Source organism: Oryx dammah, unplaced genomic scaffold, assembly GCF_014754425.2.
Source record: "Oryx dammah isolate SB20612 unplaced genomic scaffold, SCBI_Odam_1.1 HiC_scaffold_24, whole genome shotgun sequence".
Classification (NCBI taxonomy): Eukaryota; Metazoa; Chordata; class Mammalia; order Artiodactyla; family Bovidae; genus Oryx; species Oryx dammah.
In genome coordinates, this window is record NW_024070208.1 from 34,111,058 (window position 1) to 34,134,491 (window position 23,434).

The 23,434-nt window shown below is 49.5% G+C and overlaps 1 protein-coding gene across 1 annotated transcript in view; it reads left to right on the forward strand.

The window, feature by feature from the left end:
• SPATA13 (spermatogenesis associated 13) overlaps positions 1–23,434 on the forward strand; it is a 60,820-nt gene that overhangs the window by 5,119 nt on the left and 32,267 nt on the right. The window contains exons 2-3 of the mRNA XM_040266779.1: positions 9,387–9,752; positions 11,568–11,712. Coding sequence (XP_040122713.1) covers positions 9,387–9,752; positions 11,568–11,712 — 511 coding nt within the window. The remainder of the gene's footprint in view (positions 1–9,386; positions 9,753–11,567; positions 11,713–23,434) is intronic.

The window sequence follows — 23,434 nt, forward strand, 5'->3', positions numbered from 1 at the left end:
CCGTGATGCTGAGGGATTTCACAAGGGTTGTAGTTCTTACCCACGCACCAAATCCAGGCAGGCTTAATAGGGGTGATCAAATCTGGTTTGAAGAAGGTGAGATTTCTGCTGGTAGTTATGGAGTGGAAGTGGAGTGGTTCAGCGGTCAGAGGCACAGAGGTTTTATGTGATTTCACTGAACAGGACACAACAGTTTGATTTGGTGTTGGGGAACCATCCCGGTCAAGCTGAAATCATTAGGTTCAGACTGTGGATTCTTGGATTCCACATAAAGGATCTGTATGTTACTTGACAAGCATTGAGGGATTGGAGATGTCTTTGAATAGAGAAGGGCCAAGCTCAGAACTGTGTGTTTGAGAAGTTAATCCACCGTCTCTAAAAAAGAGAACTGGGGAGAAAGATGACCAGAGGGAAAGCTATTGGAATTTATTGCCGCAGAGATCTCAGAGGTAACAGGGCTCTGAAGCGTTGGGAGGAGATCCAGGACACGAGGAAGGACAGAGAGTGAAACAACAGACGCAACAACAAAGACCCAGCGTGGCCAAACGTAACCAAACACATGAATGTTCTTTAAAAAGATACCACAGTGCCTGAAATATACTCACGGTACCTTAAGATTGCTTAGCTTGATATCTTTATTATTAATATCATTAGCATACATTGTTTTATATTTTAAACATATGGTTTAATATTAGTATCATTAGCATATAGCATTTATGTTATATGTATTATACATTAGAAATAAAATTGTTTTATTTTGTCGCATTATTTACCATATAATTAAAACTATAGTATTATTTATTATTGATATTATTACTACTAATAACAAAGCATGAATGTTAGCTGTTATCAGATTCATTGTTAGTTAAAATTGCTGCCTTCAGTCAGGCTCCTCAGTACAGACCAGTTAAACTCTGCAAATCACTTTCCACCTTCCAGCCAGAGTTTCTCTGAGCCTGCAATGGGCCCAGCCAGGATGCACAGGAAGGGCACAGAGCCTCAGCTGGAGCTTGTGCCTTGGAGCTGTGACCTGGACCTGGACCTGGAACAGGCCCACAGGGGAATAGCTCAGGCATTGAGGGTAAACACCTGCTGTCTCCGCCAGACTTGTCGCGGTCCTGATGTCCTGTAGGTTGGGTTTGGGTGTTTCTCTTCCAGCTCTGTCGAGCTAATTCCTGGTTCAGGAAGGAGAGGCGTTAACTCCTGAAAGAGTTAAACATGACTTGTAACCCTGGTGTTTCCACTGGACTCTGTTATCAGCTGGACATGAACCTCTGTAGAGTACAAATGCCAGTTCCCAGAAATGGCTTTAAAACCTTTTAAGCCAGAAGGAATGGTGGTATAAAGCATTTGGTCTAAAATATGTTGACCTTCAGTGGCTACTCCCCCTTTGAAGGGTGGGGGTAGTGACTGGAATTTTACCAGCTCACATTGGAACTCTAAAAATGTCATTGACTCATCCAACTAAAAGTATGCACAGCAACCTCTGTTTATCTGATTTGTTCAGTTAATAAAGGTCCTTCTCAGCCGCCCTCTCAAGGTCAGCATTTTTGGGTTTGCTTCAGACGCTGGGTAAACTGAGGCCTGGAGAGGGTCTGGGCCTGGAGCTGGGCCTCCAGGGGAACCGGAGCCTGGGGAGCCTCTGCTGGGACCTGCATACAAACACATTCTGACCATTTCTGGTTTCCCAGTCTTTGGTGCAATCCTTTCGTCTTCCTTATCTGTAAAACAGAATTTAAAGTATCCACTATATGGCTTTTAGGATTAAAAGAGATGGGATCAGTGAAGGCCAGTTTTGAGACGCTGGCGTCATCGCCATCTGCACGCTTCCTCACTGTTTTCTCTTGTCCCCGCATCCAGCATCCTTGCCACGGAGTGTGGACCACCTCCTACCTCCGCGGGTCCTTGCCCAGAGCCGAGTCCTTCCTCTTGATTTTCTGGGTGGAGTTGGCAGCTTGGGGTGGGCCGGGCCACTCACTGAGGACCTTCATTCCATCCCTCTCCTGGCAGTTTTGGTGCCATCACTCAATGGCACAGGAGAGGAAGCTGTGTGGACAGTGGTGGGCCTGTGGCTCAGAGGGCAGAGCCCCGCCGTGTCCGGAAGGTCAGAGCCTCGGGTGGGGTGGGCGGCCCTTGGACACAGTGTGTGACTGATCCACTCCCTGATACACGACACAAATGTGTCATATGTTTACTTACAGCACAGTTCCACTGCACGTCTGGATTTGTTCTTTCTGAGGCATAAATTATTCATCTGAAATACTTATACTGCAATTTTTGAATTAAGCACACTGGAGATCTTTTGCAGCATCCACGTTAGATTCTCTGGAAACACCAGGTGCCACTCCTGCTCATGTCTTCCCTCCCGTGGTCCCTGTACCCACAGCCCCAGACTCTTAACCAGGGTGTTCTTGGTGAACAGCTGTCTCATCAGGTTCAGGGTTTACTTGGCCAATCAAGTGCATTGGCTGGACTCTTGTTCCTTTAAAGGAGGGATCACAGATCTAGTCATCATCAGTGAGAGCTGCCGAAAAGAAAGAATCCCGGGAAAGTCATGTCCTTCTTTTTCTGACACCACTCACCCCCGAGTTCTTTTTATAAAGTCATGTTTGGATGTAGGGTGAGAACTACTTCCTTGACACCCAGAACTGCTCACTTATTTGCTCCTTTATCCCCATTCATCCCTCAACCGTTCATGAAGGTTTCTAACTACTGATTTCCCAGGCTGCAGACTTTGGGGATGTGATGATAGCATCAGATCATTTGGAAAGAATGTAAGTAGCTGCTTTCATGAGACACCCAGATAAACAAATCAAGCCTATAAAAATATAGCAGTGGTTTTAACAAAGCCACAGAAAACAGAACTTAGAGCCCAGGGGAATTTATGAGGTTTTCTTGCAGGAAGTGATACTTCAATTGAATGTTGAAGGATGAAATTTCCAGGTGGACGGGGGCAAAAATGTATAGTGGAGGGAGCAGCTGTTCTCTCATTTCCAATTGCATCGGATAACGTGTGGCAAACAGTGAGTTGTTTGGTGCGGCTGGTGAAGCTGGAGCTGGAAAGGCACATCGGATGAGATTTTGAACCGCCAGCCATGATCTGATGTGTGTCTTAGTGAGAGTCTTAGGAGAGTCTTAGCCGCGCTCCTCTTAGGATGGAGAGTGGATTAGAGACACGAAAGAGAGTTACTGCCTCTACGAGAGCCATGAACAGATTCCTTCTGAGACTGAATGTTGGCAGAACGTAGTCATCACGTGGGTGGAGGTGGCTGGAGAGGGAGGGGGAGGAGTTAGGGGTGCCTGAGATCTCCTCGGCTGAAACACAGAGGCAGGCATGTTTATGAAGGTGCTGTTCTGCGTTCTAATCCAGAAAACCTTGGTTTCCTGGATTCTACAGGCATTCGGGGCTGTTGAGTGGCATGACTGTACTGCTATCTGTGGCTTGAAGTACACTGATGCTGGGAACACAGACACCATCCTTCATCACCCTCCCCAGAGAGTAAGCCGAGCCCTGCCTCCCTGCCTCCTTCCCTGCATCCTGATTCCTCTCCTTCTCTGTAGAGGAGCTCAGATGTCATCAACAAGGTCTCCTGTCCAAGAAGGTTTAGAAGAACAATAGGCTTCTGTCATATTCAGCTCTAAAACACGGTTCTTGATTTTGGAACACTTCTGTTGTTGTTCAGTCACGTCCAACTCTTTATTGTTCATTTTGTTGTTTTTTGTTGTTTAGTCGCTCAGTTGTGTCCAACTCTTTGTGACCCCATGGACTGCAGCACACCAGGCTTCCCTGGAGTTTGCTCAGACTCACGTCCACTGAGTCAGTGATGCCATCCAACCATCTCATCCTCTTCTCCTCCAGCCCTCAATCTTTCCCAGCATCAGGGCCCTTTCCAGTGAGTCAGCTCTTGCATTGTGCTGCTGTTGATTCTGAGATGGTAGGACAGTCGTGCGGGTGTGTGTGTGTGTGTGTGTGTGTGTTAAGTCCCCCAAATGGAATTCCTCTGAATGATTATTATGAAGGCAGGGGAGGGGAGACCTCAAGAGTCCAGATTTTTCGTAGTTATCAGTAAGGGTCTTTTTATGCTCAGAGAACTGCGTGATCAGTAGTAAATTGTGTCCGCGTGAACATTAATATTTGCATTTTTAATGAATTACCTATTCTGCCCATCAAACAAGTTACAAAGGCCATAGGCTCACAGACTGTTTTCAGCACATTTAACCATCAGTTTTACACCTGTCAGGACAACTGAAGTCTGTAAGATCAGCGCTGTGCTCTCCAGGGAGAGAGCAAGCATTAATTGCTCATGAGCTTCTCTTTTGAGGGCTTCCCAAGTGGCTCAGTGGTATAGAACCCAACTGCCAATGCAGGAGATGCAGAATTGATTCCTGGGTGGGGAAGATTCCCAGGAGAAGGGAATTGCAACCCACTCCAGTGTTCTTACCTGGAGAATCCCATGGACAGAGGAGCCTGGCAGGTGCAGTCCGTGGGGTCACAGAATCGGACACGACTGAGCACGCACACTCAGTCAGCAGTATTTCTCTTTTGATTCCATATCCAGCTTTCTTCCCACAGCCTATGGAAAGCACTTAAAACTGTGCCGGGAAGCAAGGGTTAACGAGGCCACACACACGTCTGTGTACAGATGTTGATGACGGGTGTGAATTGGCAGGTCTAGGTCAGGCTTTCTGAGCCCTGGGTGGTTCTGCGCTGAGCTGCTGGACGGTGAGAAGGTAGACCAAGTGGGGCTCCGGCCCAGCCGCCTACACTCAGAGAGAGTGTTTCTAAAGCAAGGGAACACTCTTGGAGAACATGGATGTGGTTACCTGCTGATCTTCAGAGTGTCTGGGGGCCACTGCCTGCGGCAGAGTTGGGGTAGGTCTTAGCTCGCTGGTGTCTGTAGTTCTAGGAAGAGCTGCAATCAAAGCTGTGTCCCCTGGATGGCCGTATTTCAGAAGCACGTAAAGTTTGCTCAATGATTCAGTTTTAGAATTTGCGGGACACTTCACATGTGTTTTGTAAGGAATATGTCTCCTGGCAAAGCCTCGCTGTTTGGATGTGAGCTTCAGTTAGGGGTTTTCCCCCGTCTGTCCCTCTCTCCCTCTGGACTTCTGCTTTGAGTAAAGTGTACATTTTGGTTTTATGTATTACAATTCTGCACCACCCAGAAGGCGAGCTCTCTCCTTTCCTGTCTCTGGTGAGGCTGCACGGTTTCAAAGCACAGCCACAGCTGGTTCTCTCCGAGCTGCCCCGTGGGCATGAGCTTAAAAGAGCCAGAGTCTCATTTCCTGCCTCTGCACACCTTCCTTTCACCCGCCCCCATCACTTCCTGGAGTGTGTTTGCTCTCAGAAGGATTTGTTACCTGATTATCTAAGACAGCCGCTGGTTTTCCTAAACCCATCTGTCTGTCTCTCGGTTTTTTGTTTTTTGTTTTTCTGTATCAATGAAGAAGGCAGGTTGCGTAAGTGGAAACAAACAAACAAACAAACAAAAACTAACAACAACTGCATGTAAATTTGTGATCAGTTTATTGTCTGCAATTTTTTTGTACTTCTATTTTTGCTAGCATGCTGTTTCTGAACCTTTTTATCACAGGATGATGATATAAAAGAGTTTTTTCTCACTGTGTGCTTAAGTTGTCTGTGCTGTTTGATTTAGTAAATGAACTAAACAACCCATAATAGCCTGTTTTTTATATGTGCATACTGCAAAAAAAAATAATAGTACAAACTTTTCCCCAGTTATTCTCATATTTTCCTATGGTGTCAGAGGAAAATGTTTTAATACACCCTCTTATGTTTTTTTTTTTCTGGAGGTATGCAAATTAAACTGAGAAAAGTTGACTATTCAAGTGAGTAAGTGGGAGTTCACAGAAAACTGACTGCAAGAAGTGGTTAGGGCATCTTAACAGGGGAAAGCGGTAGGAAAAGCCACTTATGGAAAATGAGTGACTTTCAGGAAAGATGAGGGCCCTGTAGAACAGGAGGGAGACAGGCTCGTTTTGTGCCGGTGTCTGTTTAGCTGAGGGCTTCTCCTCTCAGTGATAAGAGTCAGTCTTCCCTGGTTGGAAGGAAAAGAATAGCTTTTCCTTGCAAGAAAGGGAAGGGATTTATGACAACTGAGTTCTCCTGCTTTCAAGTAAAAGGAAAGCCTGTTCTTACGTGTCTGCAGCTCATAGTGGTGTTTATTCGCCATGGTGCATTCTGGACCCTGTCCGTGGTGACTTGAATTGGACATAGACGTCCAGGCTGTAAAAATCAAACTGGCAGGTTGGAAGGGAGTGGAGTTTGCCAGAGCCCACTGCCTTCTGAGCAGAGGTGACTTGGTATATCTGGAGAAAGAAATGGCAACCCACTCCAGTATTCTTGCCTGGGAAATCCCATGGACAAAGCCTGGTGGGCTACCGTCCATGGGGTCGCAAAGAGTCAGACACGACTGAGGGACTAAAAAACAACGACTTGGCATATGGCCGCGTCGTGGTGTAGTGGGGACAGGTTATAAGGCCCACACCTGGTGTCTGTTACTGCTGACTGGCTGTGTGGCCCTGAGCAAGTCACCAGACTTCCCTGGGTCTCAGTTGCCACTGATTGGCGAGAGGTGGGGCTCACTGGGCCAGTTCTCAGGGCAGGGCTCTGGGAGTTTGGGGGTGAGGAGACAACCAGAGTGGCCGCTCTGCCTGCCCTGCCGTCTCTTGCCTTGCCTGGTTGTTCCAGCCCTCTCTGGGTGGGGTTCTGTTCTGTTTTCAAGTCATTGTTACACAGTGTCTCGGGACGGAGGGGCTGAAGACACCAGGCTCCTAGGGACCACTGCTTGCTCTGAGCCCAGACGTGGAAGGTCTGCGGGCTGAGCCCTCATGGTTGTTCTTCCGCGCGGCTCTTTGAGAGCAGTGATTCACCAGGGCTGAGGTGGGCGGGCACTCAGATCCCCACGGTTTCACTTTGTCCACCCAGGACCCAGACGGGAGCAGTGGCTAAAGCCAGGGGCCATGAGCCAACCTGGGCCAGGCGGACTAGACAGAAGTCTGCCCGCTCCCACACCTTCAGGGTTCTCCTAGGACGTGCCATTGCCTCTGAAACAGTCACTTGAGAACTTGGGAGGTGTCGTCGAATTCCGGGCGGCAGACTCTCCACCTGTGGAGTTGTCTGGTCTGGTATCTGAGGTCCTGAGAGGTTAGTGGTGACTCGTTCAGGCATACCCACCTGGTCAGTAGGCTGATCTGGTTTAGCGCTTGCCCCATCAGACCAAGTCCATGAGTGTTGAGCCAAGCAGCAGCCCAGACTCCGTCCCCTTAAGACACATTGTCCGTGAACCTGCTGAGAGAGGGAGCCTTGGATAGCAAATGCAGCCTCTGGGCCATTTCTCCTGCAGGCCTGCATTACCTGAGCTTTGTTATTCATCTATTTATATATATAGTAGTGTATATTTTGGAGAAGGAAATGGCAACCCACTCCAATGTTCTTGCCTGGAGAATCCCAGGGATGGCAGAGCCTGGTGGGCTGCCGTCTATGGGGTCGCACAGAGTCGGACACGACTGAAGCGACTTAGCAGTGTATATATGGGCTTCCCTGGTGGCTTGGTGGTAAAGACTCTGCCTGCAGGGCAGGAGACCCAGGTTTCATCTCTGAGTCGGGAAGATCCCCTGGAGGAGGGCATAGCAACTCACTCCAGTATTCTTGCCTGGAGAATCTCATGGACAGAGGAGCCTGGGAGGCTGCAGTCCATGGGGTCACACAGAGTTGGACTAAGCAGCAGCGACAGCAGAGTATATCTGTCAGTCACAATCTCCCGATTTATCCCTCTGTCCCCTTATCTCCTGGTAACCGTAAGTTTGTTTTCTACATGTCACTCTTATTTCTCTTTTGTAGGTAACTTCACTTGTACCCTTTTTAAAAATTCCACATATAAGTGGTATCATATGATACTTGTCTTTCTGTGTTTGACTAACTTATGATAATCTCTGGGTCCATCCATGTTGCTGCCAATGGCATTATTTCATTCGTTTTAAGGATGAGCAATACTCCGTTGTATTAATGTATATGTACCACATCTTCTTTATCCATTCCTCTGTTGATGGATATTTGGGTTGTTTTCATGTCTTGGCTATTGTAAATAGTGCTTCAGTGAATATTGGGGAGAATGTATCTTTTTGAATTATAGTTTTGTCTGGATATGTGTTCAGGAGTGGGATTGCTGGATCATATGGCAGCCCTGTTTTTAGTTTATTAAGGAACCTCCATACTGTTCTGCATAGTGACTTCACCAAGTTACATTCCCACCAACAGGGTAGGAAGGTTCCTTTTTCTCTACACCTTCTCCGGCATTCATTGTTTGTATATTTCTTGATGATAGGAATTTTGATCGGTATGAGGTGAGACCTCATTTTAGTTTTGGTTTGCATTTCTCTAATAATGAGTAATGTGGAGCATCCTTTCATGTGCTTTTGGTCTGTCTGTATGTCTTCTTTAGAGAAATGTTTATTTCGCTTTCACCCATTTTTTGATTGTTTTTTTTTTTTTTTGCATTGAGCTGAATGAGCTGTTTGTATATTTTGGAGATTCCTGGATATCACCCTTACCTAACTTGTTCGCATTTGAAAAGGTTGTGACCCAGGGGTCCTGGAGGCAGGCTCCCCCGCTGGAGGAAGAGAGGACGGAGGCTCAGAGGATCCCCAGGAAGAGACTGCCTCAGTTGCCTCTTTTGCAAATATTTTCTCCCATTCTGAGGGTTGTCTTTTCATTTTCTTTATGGTTTCCTTTGTTGTATAAGAATATACTACAAAGCTACAGTAATCAAAACAGTATGGTATTGGCACAAAGCCAAAAATGTCAATCAATGGAACAGGTTAGAAAGTCCAAAAATAAACCCACACGTCCATGGTCAATTAATCTACAACAAAGGAGGCAAAAACATACAATGGAGAAAAGACAATCTCTTGAATAAGTGGTACTGGGGAAACTGGACAACTACATGTAAAACAATGGAATTAGAACAATCCCTAACATCACATACAAAAATAAACGCAAAATGGATTAAAGACTTCAATGTTAGGCCGGATATTATAAACCTCTTAGAGGAAAACACAGGCAGAATACTTTTTGACATAAATTGCAGAAACTCCTCACTAGACTAATGAAAACAGAAACAAAAATAAACAAATGGGCGCTGCTTTTCTTAGTATCTTTTATGATGGTTCATCATGTGTCACCAACATCACTACTGAAATTGGGGTTTTAATTAAGCCTCCGATTAAAGACAGGTTTGCTTCTTCCCATCTGTGTTTCAGTCACATCTTTCTGGCACACAGTCAACTTGGTGGGGAGGGGCGGGGGCTTGTTTTCTTTACCTTCCTGGATATCACCCTTACCTAACTTGTTCGCATTTGAAAAGGTTGTGACCGAGGGGTCCTGGAAGCAGGCTCCCCCACCGGAGGAAGAGAGGACGGAGGCTCAGAGGATCCCCAGGAAGAGACTGGGGTCTGGGAGGAGGTCGAGGCCCCGACCACTCTCTGACTATGGCCAGCTGGTTGCCCGAAGTCTGTCTATCCCAGAAGACTCGATCGCCATGGACCCCCAGAAAGAGGACGCTGTGGACAGTGACCACCAGCCCAGCATGGCCCCCACAGACCCTGCAGACAAGACTCCAGCTGGGGGCTGTCTCCAGGGGGGCCCAAGAAGACGCCCCATCTCCGTGATCGGTGGGGTCGGCTTCTATGGGAGCAGCCAGATGGAGGAGGGGGAAGCCCTCCTGCCCCAAGTAAGACCAGCCATGCTGCCCCCAGAGCCTCCTGGCCTCTGTCCTCCTGCTGCAGACTTCCCAGACATGTTTTCCTTTCTTCTCTCTGCCTTGGGGATGGCGTCATCTGCTCACAGCCTTTCTTCCTGACTCTGAAAACATGCATGAATTAGAACTAACCCACTGACATTTGGATGGCTCTGACTAATCTTCTGTCTTTCTGGGATCTCAGATAATATGTTAAACTGGTTTGCTGTTTGTTCTAAATCATCTGGGCAAAGTAGCCGTGCATATTTAGTGAGCTTCCTCGAAGAAGAAATCTGGAAAGAAAATGCTGCTTATCCCTAAAATGGAAAGACAAGAAGAAAATTGATTTTTTTCTAGATGAGAAAGTAATTTTTTTTCTGCCATTTTATTACTCTTTACATGTCAGTTGCAGCTTTGTAACTGTTTCGATAGTAGATTAAAATCTTAATATTATTTCCTTAGTATATTTTAGCAATTCAACAAATACTTACCAATTACCCAGAAAGCCCTTTGAGGATACAAACATTTAAATAAAGGCCCCCATTCAGAAGGAGTTTATATTTGGTGAGGTCTTATCCCAGCCACGGTCAAATGTTCACATGAGTAAGTGCGGGTTTCATTTTTCTTTCTTTTTAACTTGCTAGTTGATATCATAAATAACTCAGGAAGAAAGTGAAAATGTTAGTCACTCAGTCATGTCCTATTCTTTGTGACCCCGTGGGCTGTAGCTCACCAGGCTCCTCTGTCCATGGGATTTTCCAGGCAAGAATACTGGAGTGGGTTGCTATTCCCTTCTCCAGGAGATCTTCCCAACTCAGGGATCAAACCCAGGTCTCCTGCACTGCAGGCAGATTCTTTACCACCTGAGCCACCAGGGAAGGCCTAAATAACCCATACATTCTCTTGAAAGGGCAGTAACATATTGGTATTGGATTTTCTGTTTGCATTCTCCCTATAACCCTGGCACAGTGCTTATTTATAGCAAATACTTAATTGAACTAATTTGAATTCAGTTAAGGTGAAAGCAGATTATGTTGAAGCATACTGCAGACTTTTTGTTGTGTTGAGATGCTCTACATGTGAGGAATTAATTCTGAAGGTGGCTGTCCTCACCATGGTATCACAGGAAATGATTCTGAATGGAAGCAAATCTCTTCTAATATGAAACACAGTCTAGGGGCGATCTAAGCACTTAAGACAGTTTTTCACTTCAGAGCATCCAAAAGGAGCATAGTAAGATAATTTTCTGCCCCCTAAGCTTGTTTAGGGAACTGGGTAGAGAAATACTGAGAAAGCCTATGGAAAGCATGGACCAATATGGCCTTCGATGTCATTTTAGGGACAACTCATATGGAAGATCCCAGGGGCTATAGATGGTTCTAAATTGGTGGAAAACCAACTCTCCTTTTAGACAAAGCTCATTGCCCTGTTAGTTAAGGTGAATAAGAACCGTATTCCACAGATGCTGGTCCCTGCCTTCGGGTGGGTATGTGTGTGTTGTGTGTGTGGGGGGGCGGGGGTGTGGGAAGGAACTGTCACGGGCCTCAGTCACTGGCACTGCATCGGCTTCCCTGGGGGTGCTGCTGGACGCGTGTGGGTGGGGGTGTCACTTCCTCCACCGTGGTCTTTCCTGAGTGTCCCCGCGGGTGTGTCCTGACAAGTGGCTGACAACCTGACACCCTGGGGGTATGCACTGGGTTTCCACGTTGGAGGAAGGTTGCCCTTGAGCCTGTGCAGCTGTGATCTGGGGCTTCGCGGCTCCCAGCCCCACTTCCTGCCTCTCCTCACCGCCCCTCCTTTCCTCTGCAGCCCGCCGCCCGGCCGCCCGTGCCCGCACACCAGGTGCCACCCTACAGGGCGGTGTCAGCCCGGCTGCGGCCCTGCGCCTTCTCCCAGAGCACTCCCATCGGACTGGACCGCGTGGGACGCCGGCGGCACCTGAGAGCATCCAACGGTGAGTCTCACAGTCCCCCCTGGGCAGGTCCGTCTCCTGGAGGCGGGTGTGGAATCGTTGCTCAATCTGGGAACCCAATCTGTTGCACCCATCTGGCCTGCCCTGGGCCCAGGGTGGAGAGGGCCCACGGGGTGTCAGAGCCACCATTGCAGGGGTAGGCCTGGCCCCCCTGTCCAGAGAAGGTGCCCTATGGACTCTGTGTCATCTCAGTGCCTTGACCTTGAGAAGTCTGGGTCCTGGGTTCCTGCTGTGGTGATCTGACCATGAATGGGCTCCTGGGGATTTGTCTTAACCCTCTGAAAGCTCTTCCTGAGAGTTTGCGATTCACCTGTTTATCTAATAGATGGTATACGCATGGAAGACTTTATCTAATAGAGACATGCATATGCCAGCCTGGGACTTACCCAGTGAACACTTGCTGACCTGACTTTAGTTCCTGAGCACGGACACCGATGTTTGAGCCAGGCCGCTGGTTGGACAGTGGCCTGGCTGGCTCACGGGCAGGGATAGGATGGGCAGTTTTGTGGGGCAGACGCCCTCCCGTGTGCTCTGAGGATTAATTCATCTGATCTCAACTGTGCTGAGCGGATGCTTTTGTAATCCTCGCTTTACAGATCAGAAACCCCAAGTGTAAATAGATAAACCACCCAGGAAGTGGCAGAGAAGGGACTTGAATCTACAATCAGGTAGAATTTTCACTGCAGGCCCATGTTTTTAACCACTGAGCTGTGCTGACTCCTTAAATAGAGACAGTGGACGGCTAGCCACCGGAGAGCTTCAGTGCTGACTTTTTCTGTCTTGGCTTTGAGGACGAGCCTCGCACGTCAGCGTGAGTGAGGGACGGGGCTCTCGGAGGCCTCGCCAGCTGGTGGGTACGCCCTCCATGTGACGGTGGTGACCAGAGCCACAAGAAGGGGCAGGATTTAAAGAGTCATTTCTGGAGACTTGGAGGAGAGTATTGCTCGGTGTCACTTAGATTTCAGGGAGTGGGAGGAGGAGGGACCAGGGCACGCAGAGAAGTGACCCAGAAATGGTTAGCCTGGGAGTGTGTCCTGGGAGGTCTCTGCCTGGGGCTGAGCGATCGGCCTGAACATATGGCTGAAGAATTGTCCCCTCCTCTCCCACCATCGGGTGGCCTGATTTCTACCCCAGGAGGAACCCAGTCTGAACTCTCATCAGACAGGGCAACAAGAAAGAGGAATTGGAGGGCGGCTGGGGGCCGAGGAAGTTTTCGAGCATCTCTTGATTTGTGTCCTCTTGGCCGAGCAGCTGGGGCCCTGGGATCGTGCCCCCACCCTCATCCCAGGGCCCCTGCCTCTCCTCAGGCCGGGCTTTCATCCACACTGGTTCTGAGCGCCTATTCCTTTTCGGTTCTTGCTGCTGTTTCCCTGCGAACTTCCCTGTGGTTACTGGAATAAAGCCCCAGCCTCGTAAGGAGTTCGCAGGCTCTGCCGCCTGCCTACCTGCCGTCTGCACCTCTCCTCCTGCCCGCTCTCCTACCCACCACCTGGCTCGCACCCTCACTCTGCCCATAACCTCCTTCCTTCCCTTTACACACGGCAGCATTTGTTCCGCCCAGAACTCAAACCCACTGCCCTGGGGACCCCGGTGACAAATGCATCATCAGTCATCCTTCTGCTCAGCAGCCCCTTCTGTCCCACCCAGTCATCAGCGTCTGGTGATGTATCTCAGGAAAGTTGTCACAAGGAGAGAAAAGGCTCTGAGTGCACAATGTCCTTCCCAGCGTTACTTGTGATGGAGAGAAGTTGAAGCAAGTGTCCACTTTCGGTGGAATAGTGAGCCCAGCGTCTACGGGTGACCACTTCAAAACAGCTTATAGCATCGTCAAGAAAAAGTCTGTAACAACCGGGAAAGTGACCACTGTAATGTGAGAAAAGTAAGGAAAATAAGGAAATAAAGTCACACATATATTGTTTTATTTACTAGGGCTACCATCACAGAGTACCACAAACTGGGTCCCTTCAGCAGCAGAACAGAATTGTCTCCATTCTGGAGGCTGGAAGCAGGGCAGTTTCCTTCTGAGGCCTGAGGTGGGGACCCTCTGCCATTTCTTGGTTCCTGGCGGCCTCGGGTCCCCTGAGCTCGGCATCTGGCTGTATCTCCCTGGTCTCTGCCTTCATCTTCACGTGGTGCCATAAAGAATTAAGGCACTGTCCTAATGACCACGTGTCAGCTGGATCATTTACGAAGAGCTTGTTTCCAAATAAGGACACATCCTCGCTGGTACTGGGGGTTAGAATTTCAGCATCTTTAGGAGGGTGCACATTCAGTCCGTAACAAACCATGATTGCAGCCCTATGCAGCATGCTCACATGCGGCCAAAGGTTTAACACGAGTGTGCAAAAGTGAAAATACTGTAGTTAGGGGGGTACGAATGTGGACGGTTTCTCCTCCAACCCTGTACTTACATGAACAGTTTATTTCTGTGCTTTCTGGAACCACGTTTTGTTTTGTTTCGAGTTTAGTGTTCTTTTGTTGAGAAGTAGCAAAACCTCACCCTGCCTAGCTGGAGCAAAAAGAGACTGTCTTGGGAGGGTGTCAGTGTCCCCAAAATTGATGGGGTGGCTGGAAATCTAGGAAACACCTGGCAGCCAGGGTGGCTCCTGGGAGCTGGGGAGCCATGTGGAAGGAGCTGAGGAAGACACCGTCCATCTGTCCTTGAGTCACTCACTCAGGAGTCAGAGTCCCAGGAAGGGGGTTCAGCCCCCCAGCTCAGGTGATGGGTCCACCAACACGGGGCACAGGGACCGGGAGTAGGATGGGTCCTCCAGGGGTGACGCGGTGAGAGTGTGGATTCCCCGGCCGCGGTGGAGGAAGGTCGTTCCTCCAGGGAAGTCATTCATTCATTCATTCATTCATTCATTCGGCGTCTGCCAAGGGCCTGCCATGTGCCGGGAGCACAGCGAAGCCCCTTTCATCTCACAGGTCCTTGTGTGGGGATGATGAGTTAACAAGGAGCTGTAACACCACGGGGGCACCGTGAAGAAAGGTGAAGCAGGTGGAGGGTGTTCTTTGCGGGGAGGAGGTGGCGCATGCAGCTTGCGGGATCTCAGTTCCCTTACCAGGGACTGAACCCAGGCCCTAGGCAGTGAAAGCGCAAAGTCCTAACCACTGGACCGCCAGGAATTCCCAGGCATTCGTTTTTTAAAAGGACATGGCACACCAATTCCACGTCTAATGAGAACCCTCTCAGTCTTTCCCTGGAAGCAGCCCAGAGGCCCATCAGTCACTGCTGGTGTCTCCAAGTCCAGGGCCTCCGATCAGCCTCCCTCCTGTCGGCCCACTGCTGTTTGTGCCCAAAAGCAAATTTAAGCAACACACGCATCTCACAGGGGAAAGAAGTGGGAGGAGAGGAAACAGAAAACACAAAGAGATCACACATGCACATGCCCGATACCAGGAAAGGGCGCACCTCCCCTCTGCGGCTGGCTGTGGGGCACACGTGCTGTCTCTCCTGCAAGTCTGGTCCCCGCCCACTCCAGACCCCCCTGCTCCTCACAGCACTGGTGCTTATCTCTGCCCTCTGAGGTGCTCCAAGCCTGTCTCCAAGATTCTGAGCTTGCTTCCAGTCATCACAGTCTCCTTTATTCCCCTCTTAGTTGAAAACCTGTCAGTCTGCAAAAAAAAGAAAGAAAAATATGTGGAGCGTCCGCTCTGAGCCAGGCACCACTGTTACTGTTGGAGTAAAGCAGAGAGTCAAGCATCGCAAAGCATGTATGTTCCCGCATTTAAACAGAACCAGTGAGTGGATACGCAGGGCTCCCTCGGGCACTAGTGAGCCTTCTGGAGAAGGGGAAGGTGGGAGTGGGGGAGGGCGACCTCATGTCTCTGAGGAGGTGACCTTGGAGCCAAGACTTGGAAGATGAGCAGGGAGCGAGGATCTGAGGGAGCAGAGGTTCCAGTCAAAGGAGCATTGAATGTCCAGGTCAGGCAGGAGCTCAGTGTGTCCGAGGTTCAGCGAGAAGGCCGGGTGCCTGGAGCCCGGGAGTCCAGGGCGGGGGAGGCCGGGGCAGCCCGGAGGCTAGAGAGAGTCTGCATAGAAAGGGCATCACAGGTTTCGAGGAGTCAGGGTTGTTCCAAGTGAAGCGGAAGCCACTGCCAGCTGGGCTTCAGAGAGCAAGGCCGTTGGGGAGTGAGGCCAGAGGAAGGGGGCTGATTGGAGGTTGCCGCATTTGTCGAATTGGGAAATGCTGGTGGCAGGGACCGCAGAGGACACCACGTTCTCCCCGGGTGCTCATTCCTCATGCACGAGGAGGCTCACCAGCCTGGCCCGGGCTCAGAGCCAGTGGTACCAGGTCTGGGGGGCTGCTAGGAGCCCCTCATGAGAGGGGAGAAGATTCAGCTTTGACAGAGCAGAGTTACTGGATGGAAAGAAAACACTTTGCAAGTGTATTATTAAGTGATCGTGAACCCCCGTGTTGACCCCTCCATTTCTGCACTGCCGTGAACAGCGCCCCCTCCGGGGAGATTCCAGCAGGACTCTTATAGGCAAAACAAACAAACCCAAATAGAATAAGTGTCTCTTCCAGGAAAGACAAACCACCTATTGTGAAAAGGGTCCACTGTAATCAGCTCCCCACAAGTAGCCATCTGGGTCCTTCAAGGCACCGTATCATTAACTTTGTTGAGGGGACACCCGTGGTTTAGCCCAGGCTTGGCATCCGTTTCTGCCACCAGGGCCGTTTTATTTTTTGAACCCGCTGAGTCAGCATCAAGATGACCAGGAACAAAGATGGGCATTTGCGGGGTGTACATAATGTCACACAGTTGTTAAACAGCCTCGTTTGCAGTGGATTTCCATGGGACGGGTGGTTTCCTGTGCCGGGGTGTGTTCTGATATGTCCAGTCACACCCTCCCCAGAGCAATCCGGTAACCCACAGTGTCCTTCCCAAGCTCCTCCAGGGGCTTCTCAGCCAAGCCATTCACTCCGGTCCACATGGGTAACCCCTACTGAGGCCTCTCAGTCAGAAATTTCCAACAGAGCATTGCCTAGAAGCTGGGGGACTTCCCTTTCCTGGGCTCCATCACCAAGGAATTCACAGGAAGGAAGGGTTGTAGAAATGGGACCCCCCACCCCATGGTCATCTGCCTTCTGCCTCAGGAGGAGGCTCTGAGTCGGAACCAGTTTAGCTCTGGGCGTGGGGCGAGATCCCCGGATCTCTGTGGTGGTGGCTCATGTGTGCCTTCTGCCCACTGACTTGGGGATTTCCTGCCCTACGAATCAAGCAGCACCTTCATGGAGTCCCTCGTCAGTTTCGTCCCTAGGGACCCTGTGATAAGTTTAGCACAGCCAGAGGTCCAGTGGGAGTGACCATCCCAGTGACCAAGCTGGCCCTGCCGCCCAGGACAGAAATGACGTCTGCTCTTCCGTGTAGACCTCACACCACCACGGCAGTCCCGGATCCCTTGGCCCCTGGCCCACTAACAGATGCTGCCTTGTCCATCATGTGGTTTGGGAAGCCTGGGGGATGGTGAGAATCTGACAGGCCAGCTCCAGCATTCCTGTCTCCAAGACCCCTTCTCCATCTGCCAGGAGCTGGCCCCTCAGCTGCCTCAGGAATGGGCAGCCTGGGGGCCCAGTTCCCCTCCCACTGACGTGCTGGAATGCACCCAGCTCAGGAGCTGTGTGTTGCATGCAGAATCCCTGGTAGATGCCACCCAAATGGACAGATCTGGTTTGATCTGAATTGTGTTTGGTAAATGTAGTGTGTGGACCTTGTTTGGATTCTGATACCAACCAACCAGCTGTAAAAAGGTCATTTTGAGATGAGGAGGGACATTTTCATATGGACTCAGTATTCAGAGAAGGAATTAATGTCAATTTTGTTCATTATCACGGTAATGATAGTGCAGTTATTTTTCAGTCCTTACTCATTTGGGTGCATACTAAATATTTGTTGCGTGAAATTATATATTCAAAATTTGCTTTAAAATCTCCAAAAAGACCTAGTTGGAAAAGATTGATAAAATATTGATCCTTATAGGTTCATCATATAATTTTTCTACTTCTGAGTTTGTTTGCAATTTCCTAGAATAAAACCTTTTTAAAATAGTGAACAGTATATTTCCTCCTCCCTGGTCAGGTGCTCTCAAAAAAATTCAAATCAAGATGCGCCCGGAAAGTAACAATTTCTCAAAATGTAGATTTGAACGTAGTGATTTAATTTTTTTGAGAAGTGAAGACCTAATCCTTTTAGGTGAAAGTGAACTCGTCCTGCGTTCCCTTCCAGAACTTTCCCTCCTCCCTCCCTTTGCTTAGAGCACCGTCTCATCTCCTCCCTGGCTCGAGTGTCCGGGGAGAGGTGACACGGAGCAGCCCTGGGTCATGTTTACCCCCTGCTTGGGTGTGGCATTGGATAATAGAATTCCACCGCGAGTTACCGTGGTGCTTTTGTCAAGTTCATGGCCAAACCCCGTGGCTTTATTGGCGATGGGGGCTGTGCCCCTTGGTCATCCTTGGGTGTGAGCAGCCGTGCCTGTGCATGCTCACTTTTTCTTAGGAGACTGTCTTCACTGCCATCTGCGTTTTTCCTTCATGATATTTTTCTCCTACATCCAAGGCAGCTTATTCCTCGGTAGCCTGAGTTTCCCAAACTTGCTTCTGTCGCTGCCATTCTCCTTTCGGTAACTGCTCCGCCTGTTCTGGTCAGAAGTCCAGTTTGATCGCCCTTCAGAATTCTTATTCTCGTGTCTACGCATGCTTCTCTTTCTACCTGCCCTGCCTGTCGAGTTCAGATGAGTTTTCTCCTGTAAGGCAAACCAAGTGATGTCTGAACTGTTCCCCAGGAAGGAGAACAACAGAGGAGAGAAAATGACCAGGTTAGGTACAATGATAACTAAGTATAAAAAGTGGAGAAAAGCATGAGTTGACTTGATTGGACTTTCTATGGCTTTTAAAAATATTTTGAAATTTACTCAAATTATTGCTTGATTTGATTTTTTGATTTTCATACCTTAATTTCTTATGAATGTAATATGGTCACTTCACAAGGTAAGAAAGAGGATGACATTAAATCAGGGTAGCTATCCAATGAGCCGGGCCAGAATCTGTCTTCAGTAGAATGATGTCATCATTTAAGCTGTTAACAAGGGAGTCCTGAAGCTCAAACTCATAACCAGCCATGTACATTTTTCATGTGGAAAAAACCAAAGAATCCAGTCTTTAAAAGCTTTATATATAGTGATATGCATATATATATTTATATAAAACATCGTGTTCTACAAAAGAATAACCAAAATTATGCAACAGGCCACGTATCTGTGAAGCACATCAGAGCTAGCCAGGGGTTGGTGCTGCTGCTAAGTCGCTTCAGTTGTGTCCGACTCTACGACCCCATGGACAGCAGCCCACTGGGTTCCCCCATCCCTGAGATTCTCCAGGCAAGAACACTGAGGTGGGTTGCCATTTCCTTCTCCAATGCATGAAAGTGAAAAGTGAAAGTGAAGTTGCTCAGTCGTGTCCAGCTCTTAGTGACCCCATGAACTGCAGCCCACCAGGCTCCTCCATCCATGGGGTGCCATTGCCTTCTCCGAGGGGTTGATGAGAGAGGAGCTATTTTGAAAAACGTACTCTGAGGTTTTAAAAATTCCCAGTTCCCCTGTCAGTAAGAAAGCAAGAAAAAATACTACAGACCGCAGAGCAATTGATCAGGGCGTACAACAAGAATATAAATCTAGAGATAAGAGTGGGGAATAAGAATTTACAAAGTAAGGTATTTGGTGGTTGAGAAGTTCAAGATACTCCATTTTTCCTTTTGTGGAGAATACACAGAGGCCCTTTGTAGAGCTGGGGGGGGGGGTCCAACTCCGAAGGGGTGTGGCCTGGACCGCCTCCAGGGGTCCCGCCCCCACAGCAGGGTTGCCCTTGTGCTCTGTGGAGTCCGCGGAGGAGGGCGCACAGGGGCTGGTCCAACTCAACCCGCCCTGAGACCAGGGTGCTCTGCGGGGTGGGCTCGCGGCCCTAACAACCTGCCCCGCTTTCCGCAAACCTACGAGACCTTCCGGGGGAAGCCGGCGAAGAACCGAGGCTTCTCCCAAACCGCAGCCGCGCGCACCTGGCGCTGGAAGGCCTGCGGTCCTGCGCGCGGAATGCTGGTGTTGCCCTGCGGTCCTGCGCGCGGGATGCTGTGTTGCCCTGCGGTCCTGCGCGCGGGATGCCGCGCGCCGGCGGGGAGGGAGGGGTTGCGTGCGCTCCCCCAACGGTCGCCCCTCCCCGCCAGGCTTTCCTTGGGTGAACGTTCCCCACAGTTTCAAGGCTGGTGTGTCCGCTGGGAGAGGCGTGTGTCCAGAGGTCCCCACCCCTGAAGCCCAGCACTTTCAAGGAGCGGCTGGGGTGACCCCTCGCGGACATTGTTCCCTCCGCAACTTCCCGTTCTCCCAGCTGATTTTGGGCCGGGGTGCACTGATATCTCAGACCCGGAGATCTCCTTGTGTAGGCGCTCTTTTCTTTTCCCCACTTAGGAACTAGTGTCGGTTCTAGAAGCCAGCTTACCTAGCCCCCTTATGAAGTCGATGAGCTTAATATTATCCGGAAATGACGCGGGACATGCCACTAGGAGATAAAGAGTGGCTTTTCAGGATGTGAGCAGGGTGCCTGAAACCTTTTCGAGCTGAGTTTTCACTTCGCCCTTGGGTTAGGAGACACCTCATTTTATGGATGCACAGAGCACAGTTACATGCTGCCGGGCATAACGTGTGTGTGTACACAGGTCCCCTGTGATAAGAGGGGCCCTGGGGTGCAGGCTGGCGGGTTCCAGGAAGCCAGTCGCCGAGCTCACAGAACCACCTGGCGGGTGTCCGGGCCCGGAAAGCCATGGCAGCGCCCAAGGAGGTGAGTGTAACCACAGGGCAGCAGATCCCATCCCGGGAGTCCCAGGCTTTCCCGGGAAAGCCACAGCAAAGCTGAGATTGAAGGCTGACCGGGACTTAGGTGGAGTCGGTTGCTGGAGAAGGTGTGTTTGTTCTAGGCTGGGAAGCAGCCAGTACAGAGGGTGGGGGCGGGAGAAGAGCCTGCTTGAGACGCTCAGGGTCAGGTCGCCCCTTAGAAGCTTTCTTAACCCAACCACATGCTTAACCCAACCAAAGGGAAGTGTCCTCGGTGCAGGTGGTGCCCGCTCCTGCCCAGGGCTCACTTGAGATGGCTGAGAGGCGGGGGGGATGACACAAAACCCACCACTGCTCTCATGGGTGGGTCGTGTCCTTATTGGGAGTCAGGGGCATGGCTGCAGCCTGGCTCTGGCAGCTGTGGTCATTACTGTGGTCATGGAGCTTGTCTAGCTCCATAGGCAAATGAAATGTAAATGTGAGACTCAGAAGAGACTCACGTTTAAGAAAACTGAACTCTTGATAAAGATGAATTGCTAAAAAGTTGTTTCAGTCAGATAAGAATTGAGATAGTAAAATGTGGAAAAACCGGGAACTCTGAGCTCAGAATGCTTCTGGTTATCACTTAAGAGCATCCAGAACTGGCGTCACAGTTGGTACATCATGGTCTCACATGCAGAATCCCCGTCCCGTGATGACACGTGAGGGAGATCTCTGGTCCTTGGGGATGACACTGATGAGGCAGCTGCACCTTTGTATGCAGAAGTTGAAGGGTTCGGGGCGTAATGTAGATGTATTGGGTCTGCCGTGGGTCTTTCAGGCAGCTCGACAACACTTAGTGGCTGTAGTGGGGTGAGCTGCGGGTCTGTACCAGGAATTAGACCACTGCAGGTGGGAGGGAACGGCCTGCTCAGGGCCTTCCTCAGCGCCTATCCTGGAAGAGCCAGGAACCACAGGAGGGTTTTAAGTGGTTCGCTTTGCATTTGGTAACTTACTAGCTAAATTGTGGACCTGCTTGGGGACAGAGCAGACAACCAGTGGACAGAGCCCTTAACCAGGAACATGATGGTTCTCTTAGAAAAGCAAAGACCTGAAAGCCCAGCCATTGTCTGGATGTTTGGGGGGCAGACCCTCCCTGCACCTGGGTGAAGGGGAGTGTAGGAGAAATGCACACGAGTGCAGGGCTCGGGTCCGTTCCAGGCCTTAGAGCTGGAGGCACTGGTGGGACAGCTGGGCGGAGATCTCATCACCCGGCCTGCACGATGCGGTCTGATGAGGACGGAGGCCCAGGCTCGAGGGGAGTTCAGGAAGGAGTGGTCCACACCTGGCTGGCTGTTCTCCAGGCCGGTGAGGGAGAGGTACCAGCAGGGTGTGTGTGGAGTGAGAAGCGGGGGCAGCACTGGGGGGCCCGTGAAGGAAAAGAAATCCACAGTGAAGATAGAAATGGAATGGCCAGACGGGTGAGTGGTGTCCAGTTGTCCAAGGATGCTGAGCCCCAGGGAGGCAGTGCTTACCGTGTCACCTGTGACAAGGGTCAAGCTGAGTGCTCTGAGCCATTTCCATGGATCCAGCAGCAATTAGGAACTTGCTGGTTTTGTTGTTGTTGTTGTGCTGGGTTTTCGTTGCTCTGCAGGCTTTTCTCTGCTTACGGTGCATGGGCTTCTCATTGCTGTGGCTTTTCTCATTGCAGCTCCCAGGCTCTAGAGCACAGGCTCAATAGTTGTGGCGCTCAGGCTTAGTTGCTCCGTGGTGTGTGGGATCTTCCAGGATCAGGGATTGAACTCATGTCTCCTGCATTGGCAGGTGAGTTCTTTACCACTGAGCCACCAGGGAAGTACACAGACTTGGTGGTTTTGAGAAAAACAGTTTTGGTTCAGTGGGAAGGCAGAGCCAGGATGCACAGAGGGTGTCTGCAAGGTTGTGGGGAAAAGTCCACACCTTCTGTATGAATGTGGAGAGGTTCTATCTGTTTGGTTTATCCGTGCTGGTTTTCTGATTTTATAGCTGAAAATTTCCTCTAAGTGTTAGGACTAATTAAAAACTATTTGTTTCACTACCATATTAAAAATTATCTTGGCTTTATGTTACCATATGTGAAAGTTCATTAATAGGACCATATCAATGTTTATTAAATATTTTTGAAATAGTCATGTTAAATATACACCAGAAAGTTCCATTCCTTGGCTTAGAGTTCTGATGTAATGCCCCAACATTAAGAAACTGGGGCCAATTTAATCATTAGTCACTCAGTCGTGTCCAACTCTGTGCGATCCCATGGCCTATAGCCTGACAGGTTCCTCTCTCCATGGGATTCTCCAGACAAAAATACTGGAGTGGGTAGCCATTCCCTTTTCCAGGGGATCTTCCCAACCTAGGGATCGAACTGGGGTTCTCTTGCGTTGCAGGCAGATTCTTTACCATCTAAACCACAAGGGAAGCTCTGATTTTTTTTTCTTTAATCAAATAAATTTTAAGAAATTACTGGCTCAGCAGTAAAGAATCTGCCTGCAATGCAGGAAATATGGGTTTGATCCCTGGGGCTCAAAGATCCCCTGGAGAAGAAAATGGCAACCCACTCCACTATTGTTGCCTGAGAAATCCCATGGACAGAGGATCTGGTGGGTGACAGTCCATGGGATTGCAAAAAGTTGGACAGGACTCAGCAACTAAACAATAGCAACAAGAAATTACCGAGCCATATTTTTTGAAAAGTCTTGTTGTAAAGTTAATAAATTTGTTAAGACTCTTTAATTTTTCACGTGGTCAGAACAAAAAAAAAATAGATTTTTTTCCTTTTGCCTTAGTTTTTTGTTGTTGATAATTCTACTTATAATCTATCATTCTGGTGTTGTTCTGTTCTAGTGATTGTTATGAAAG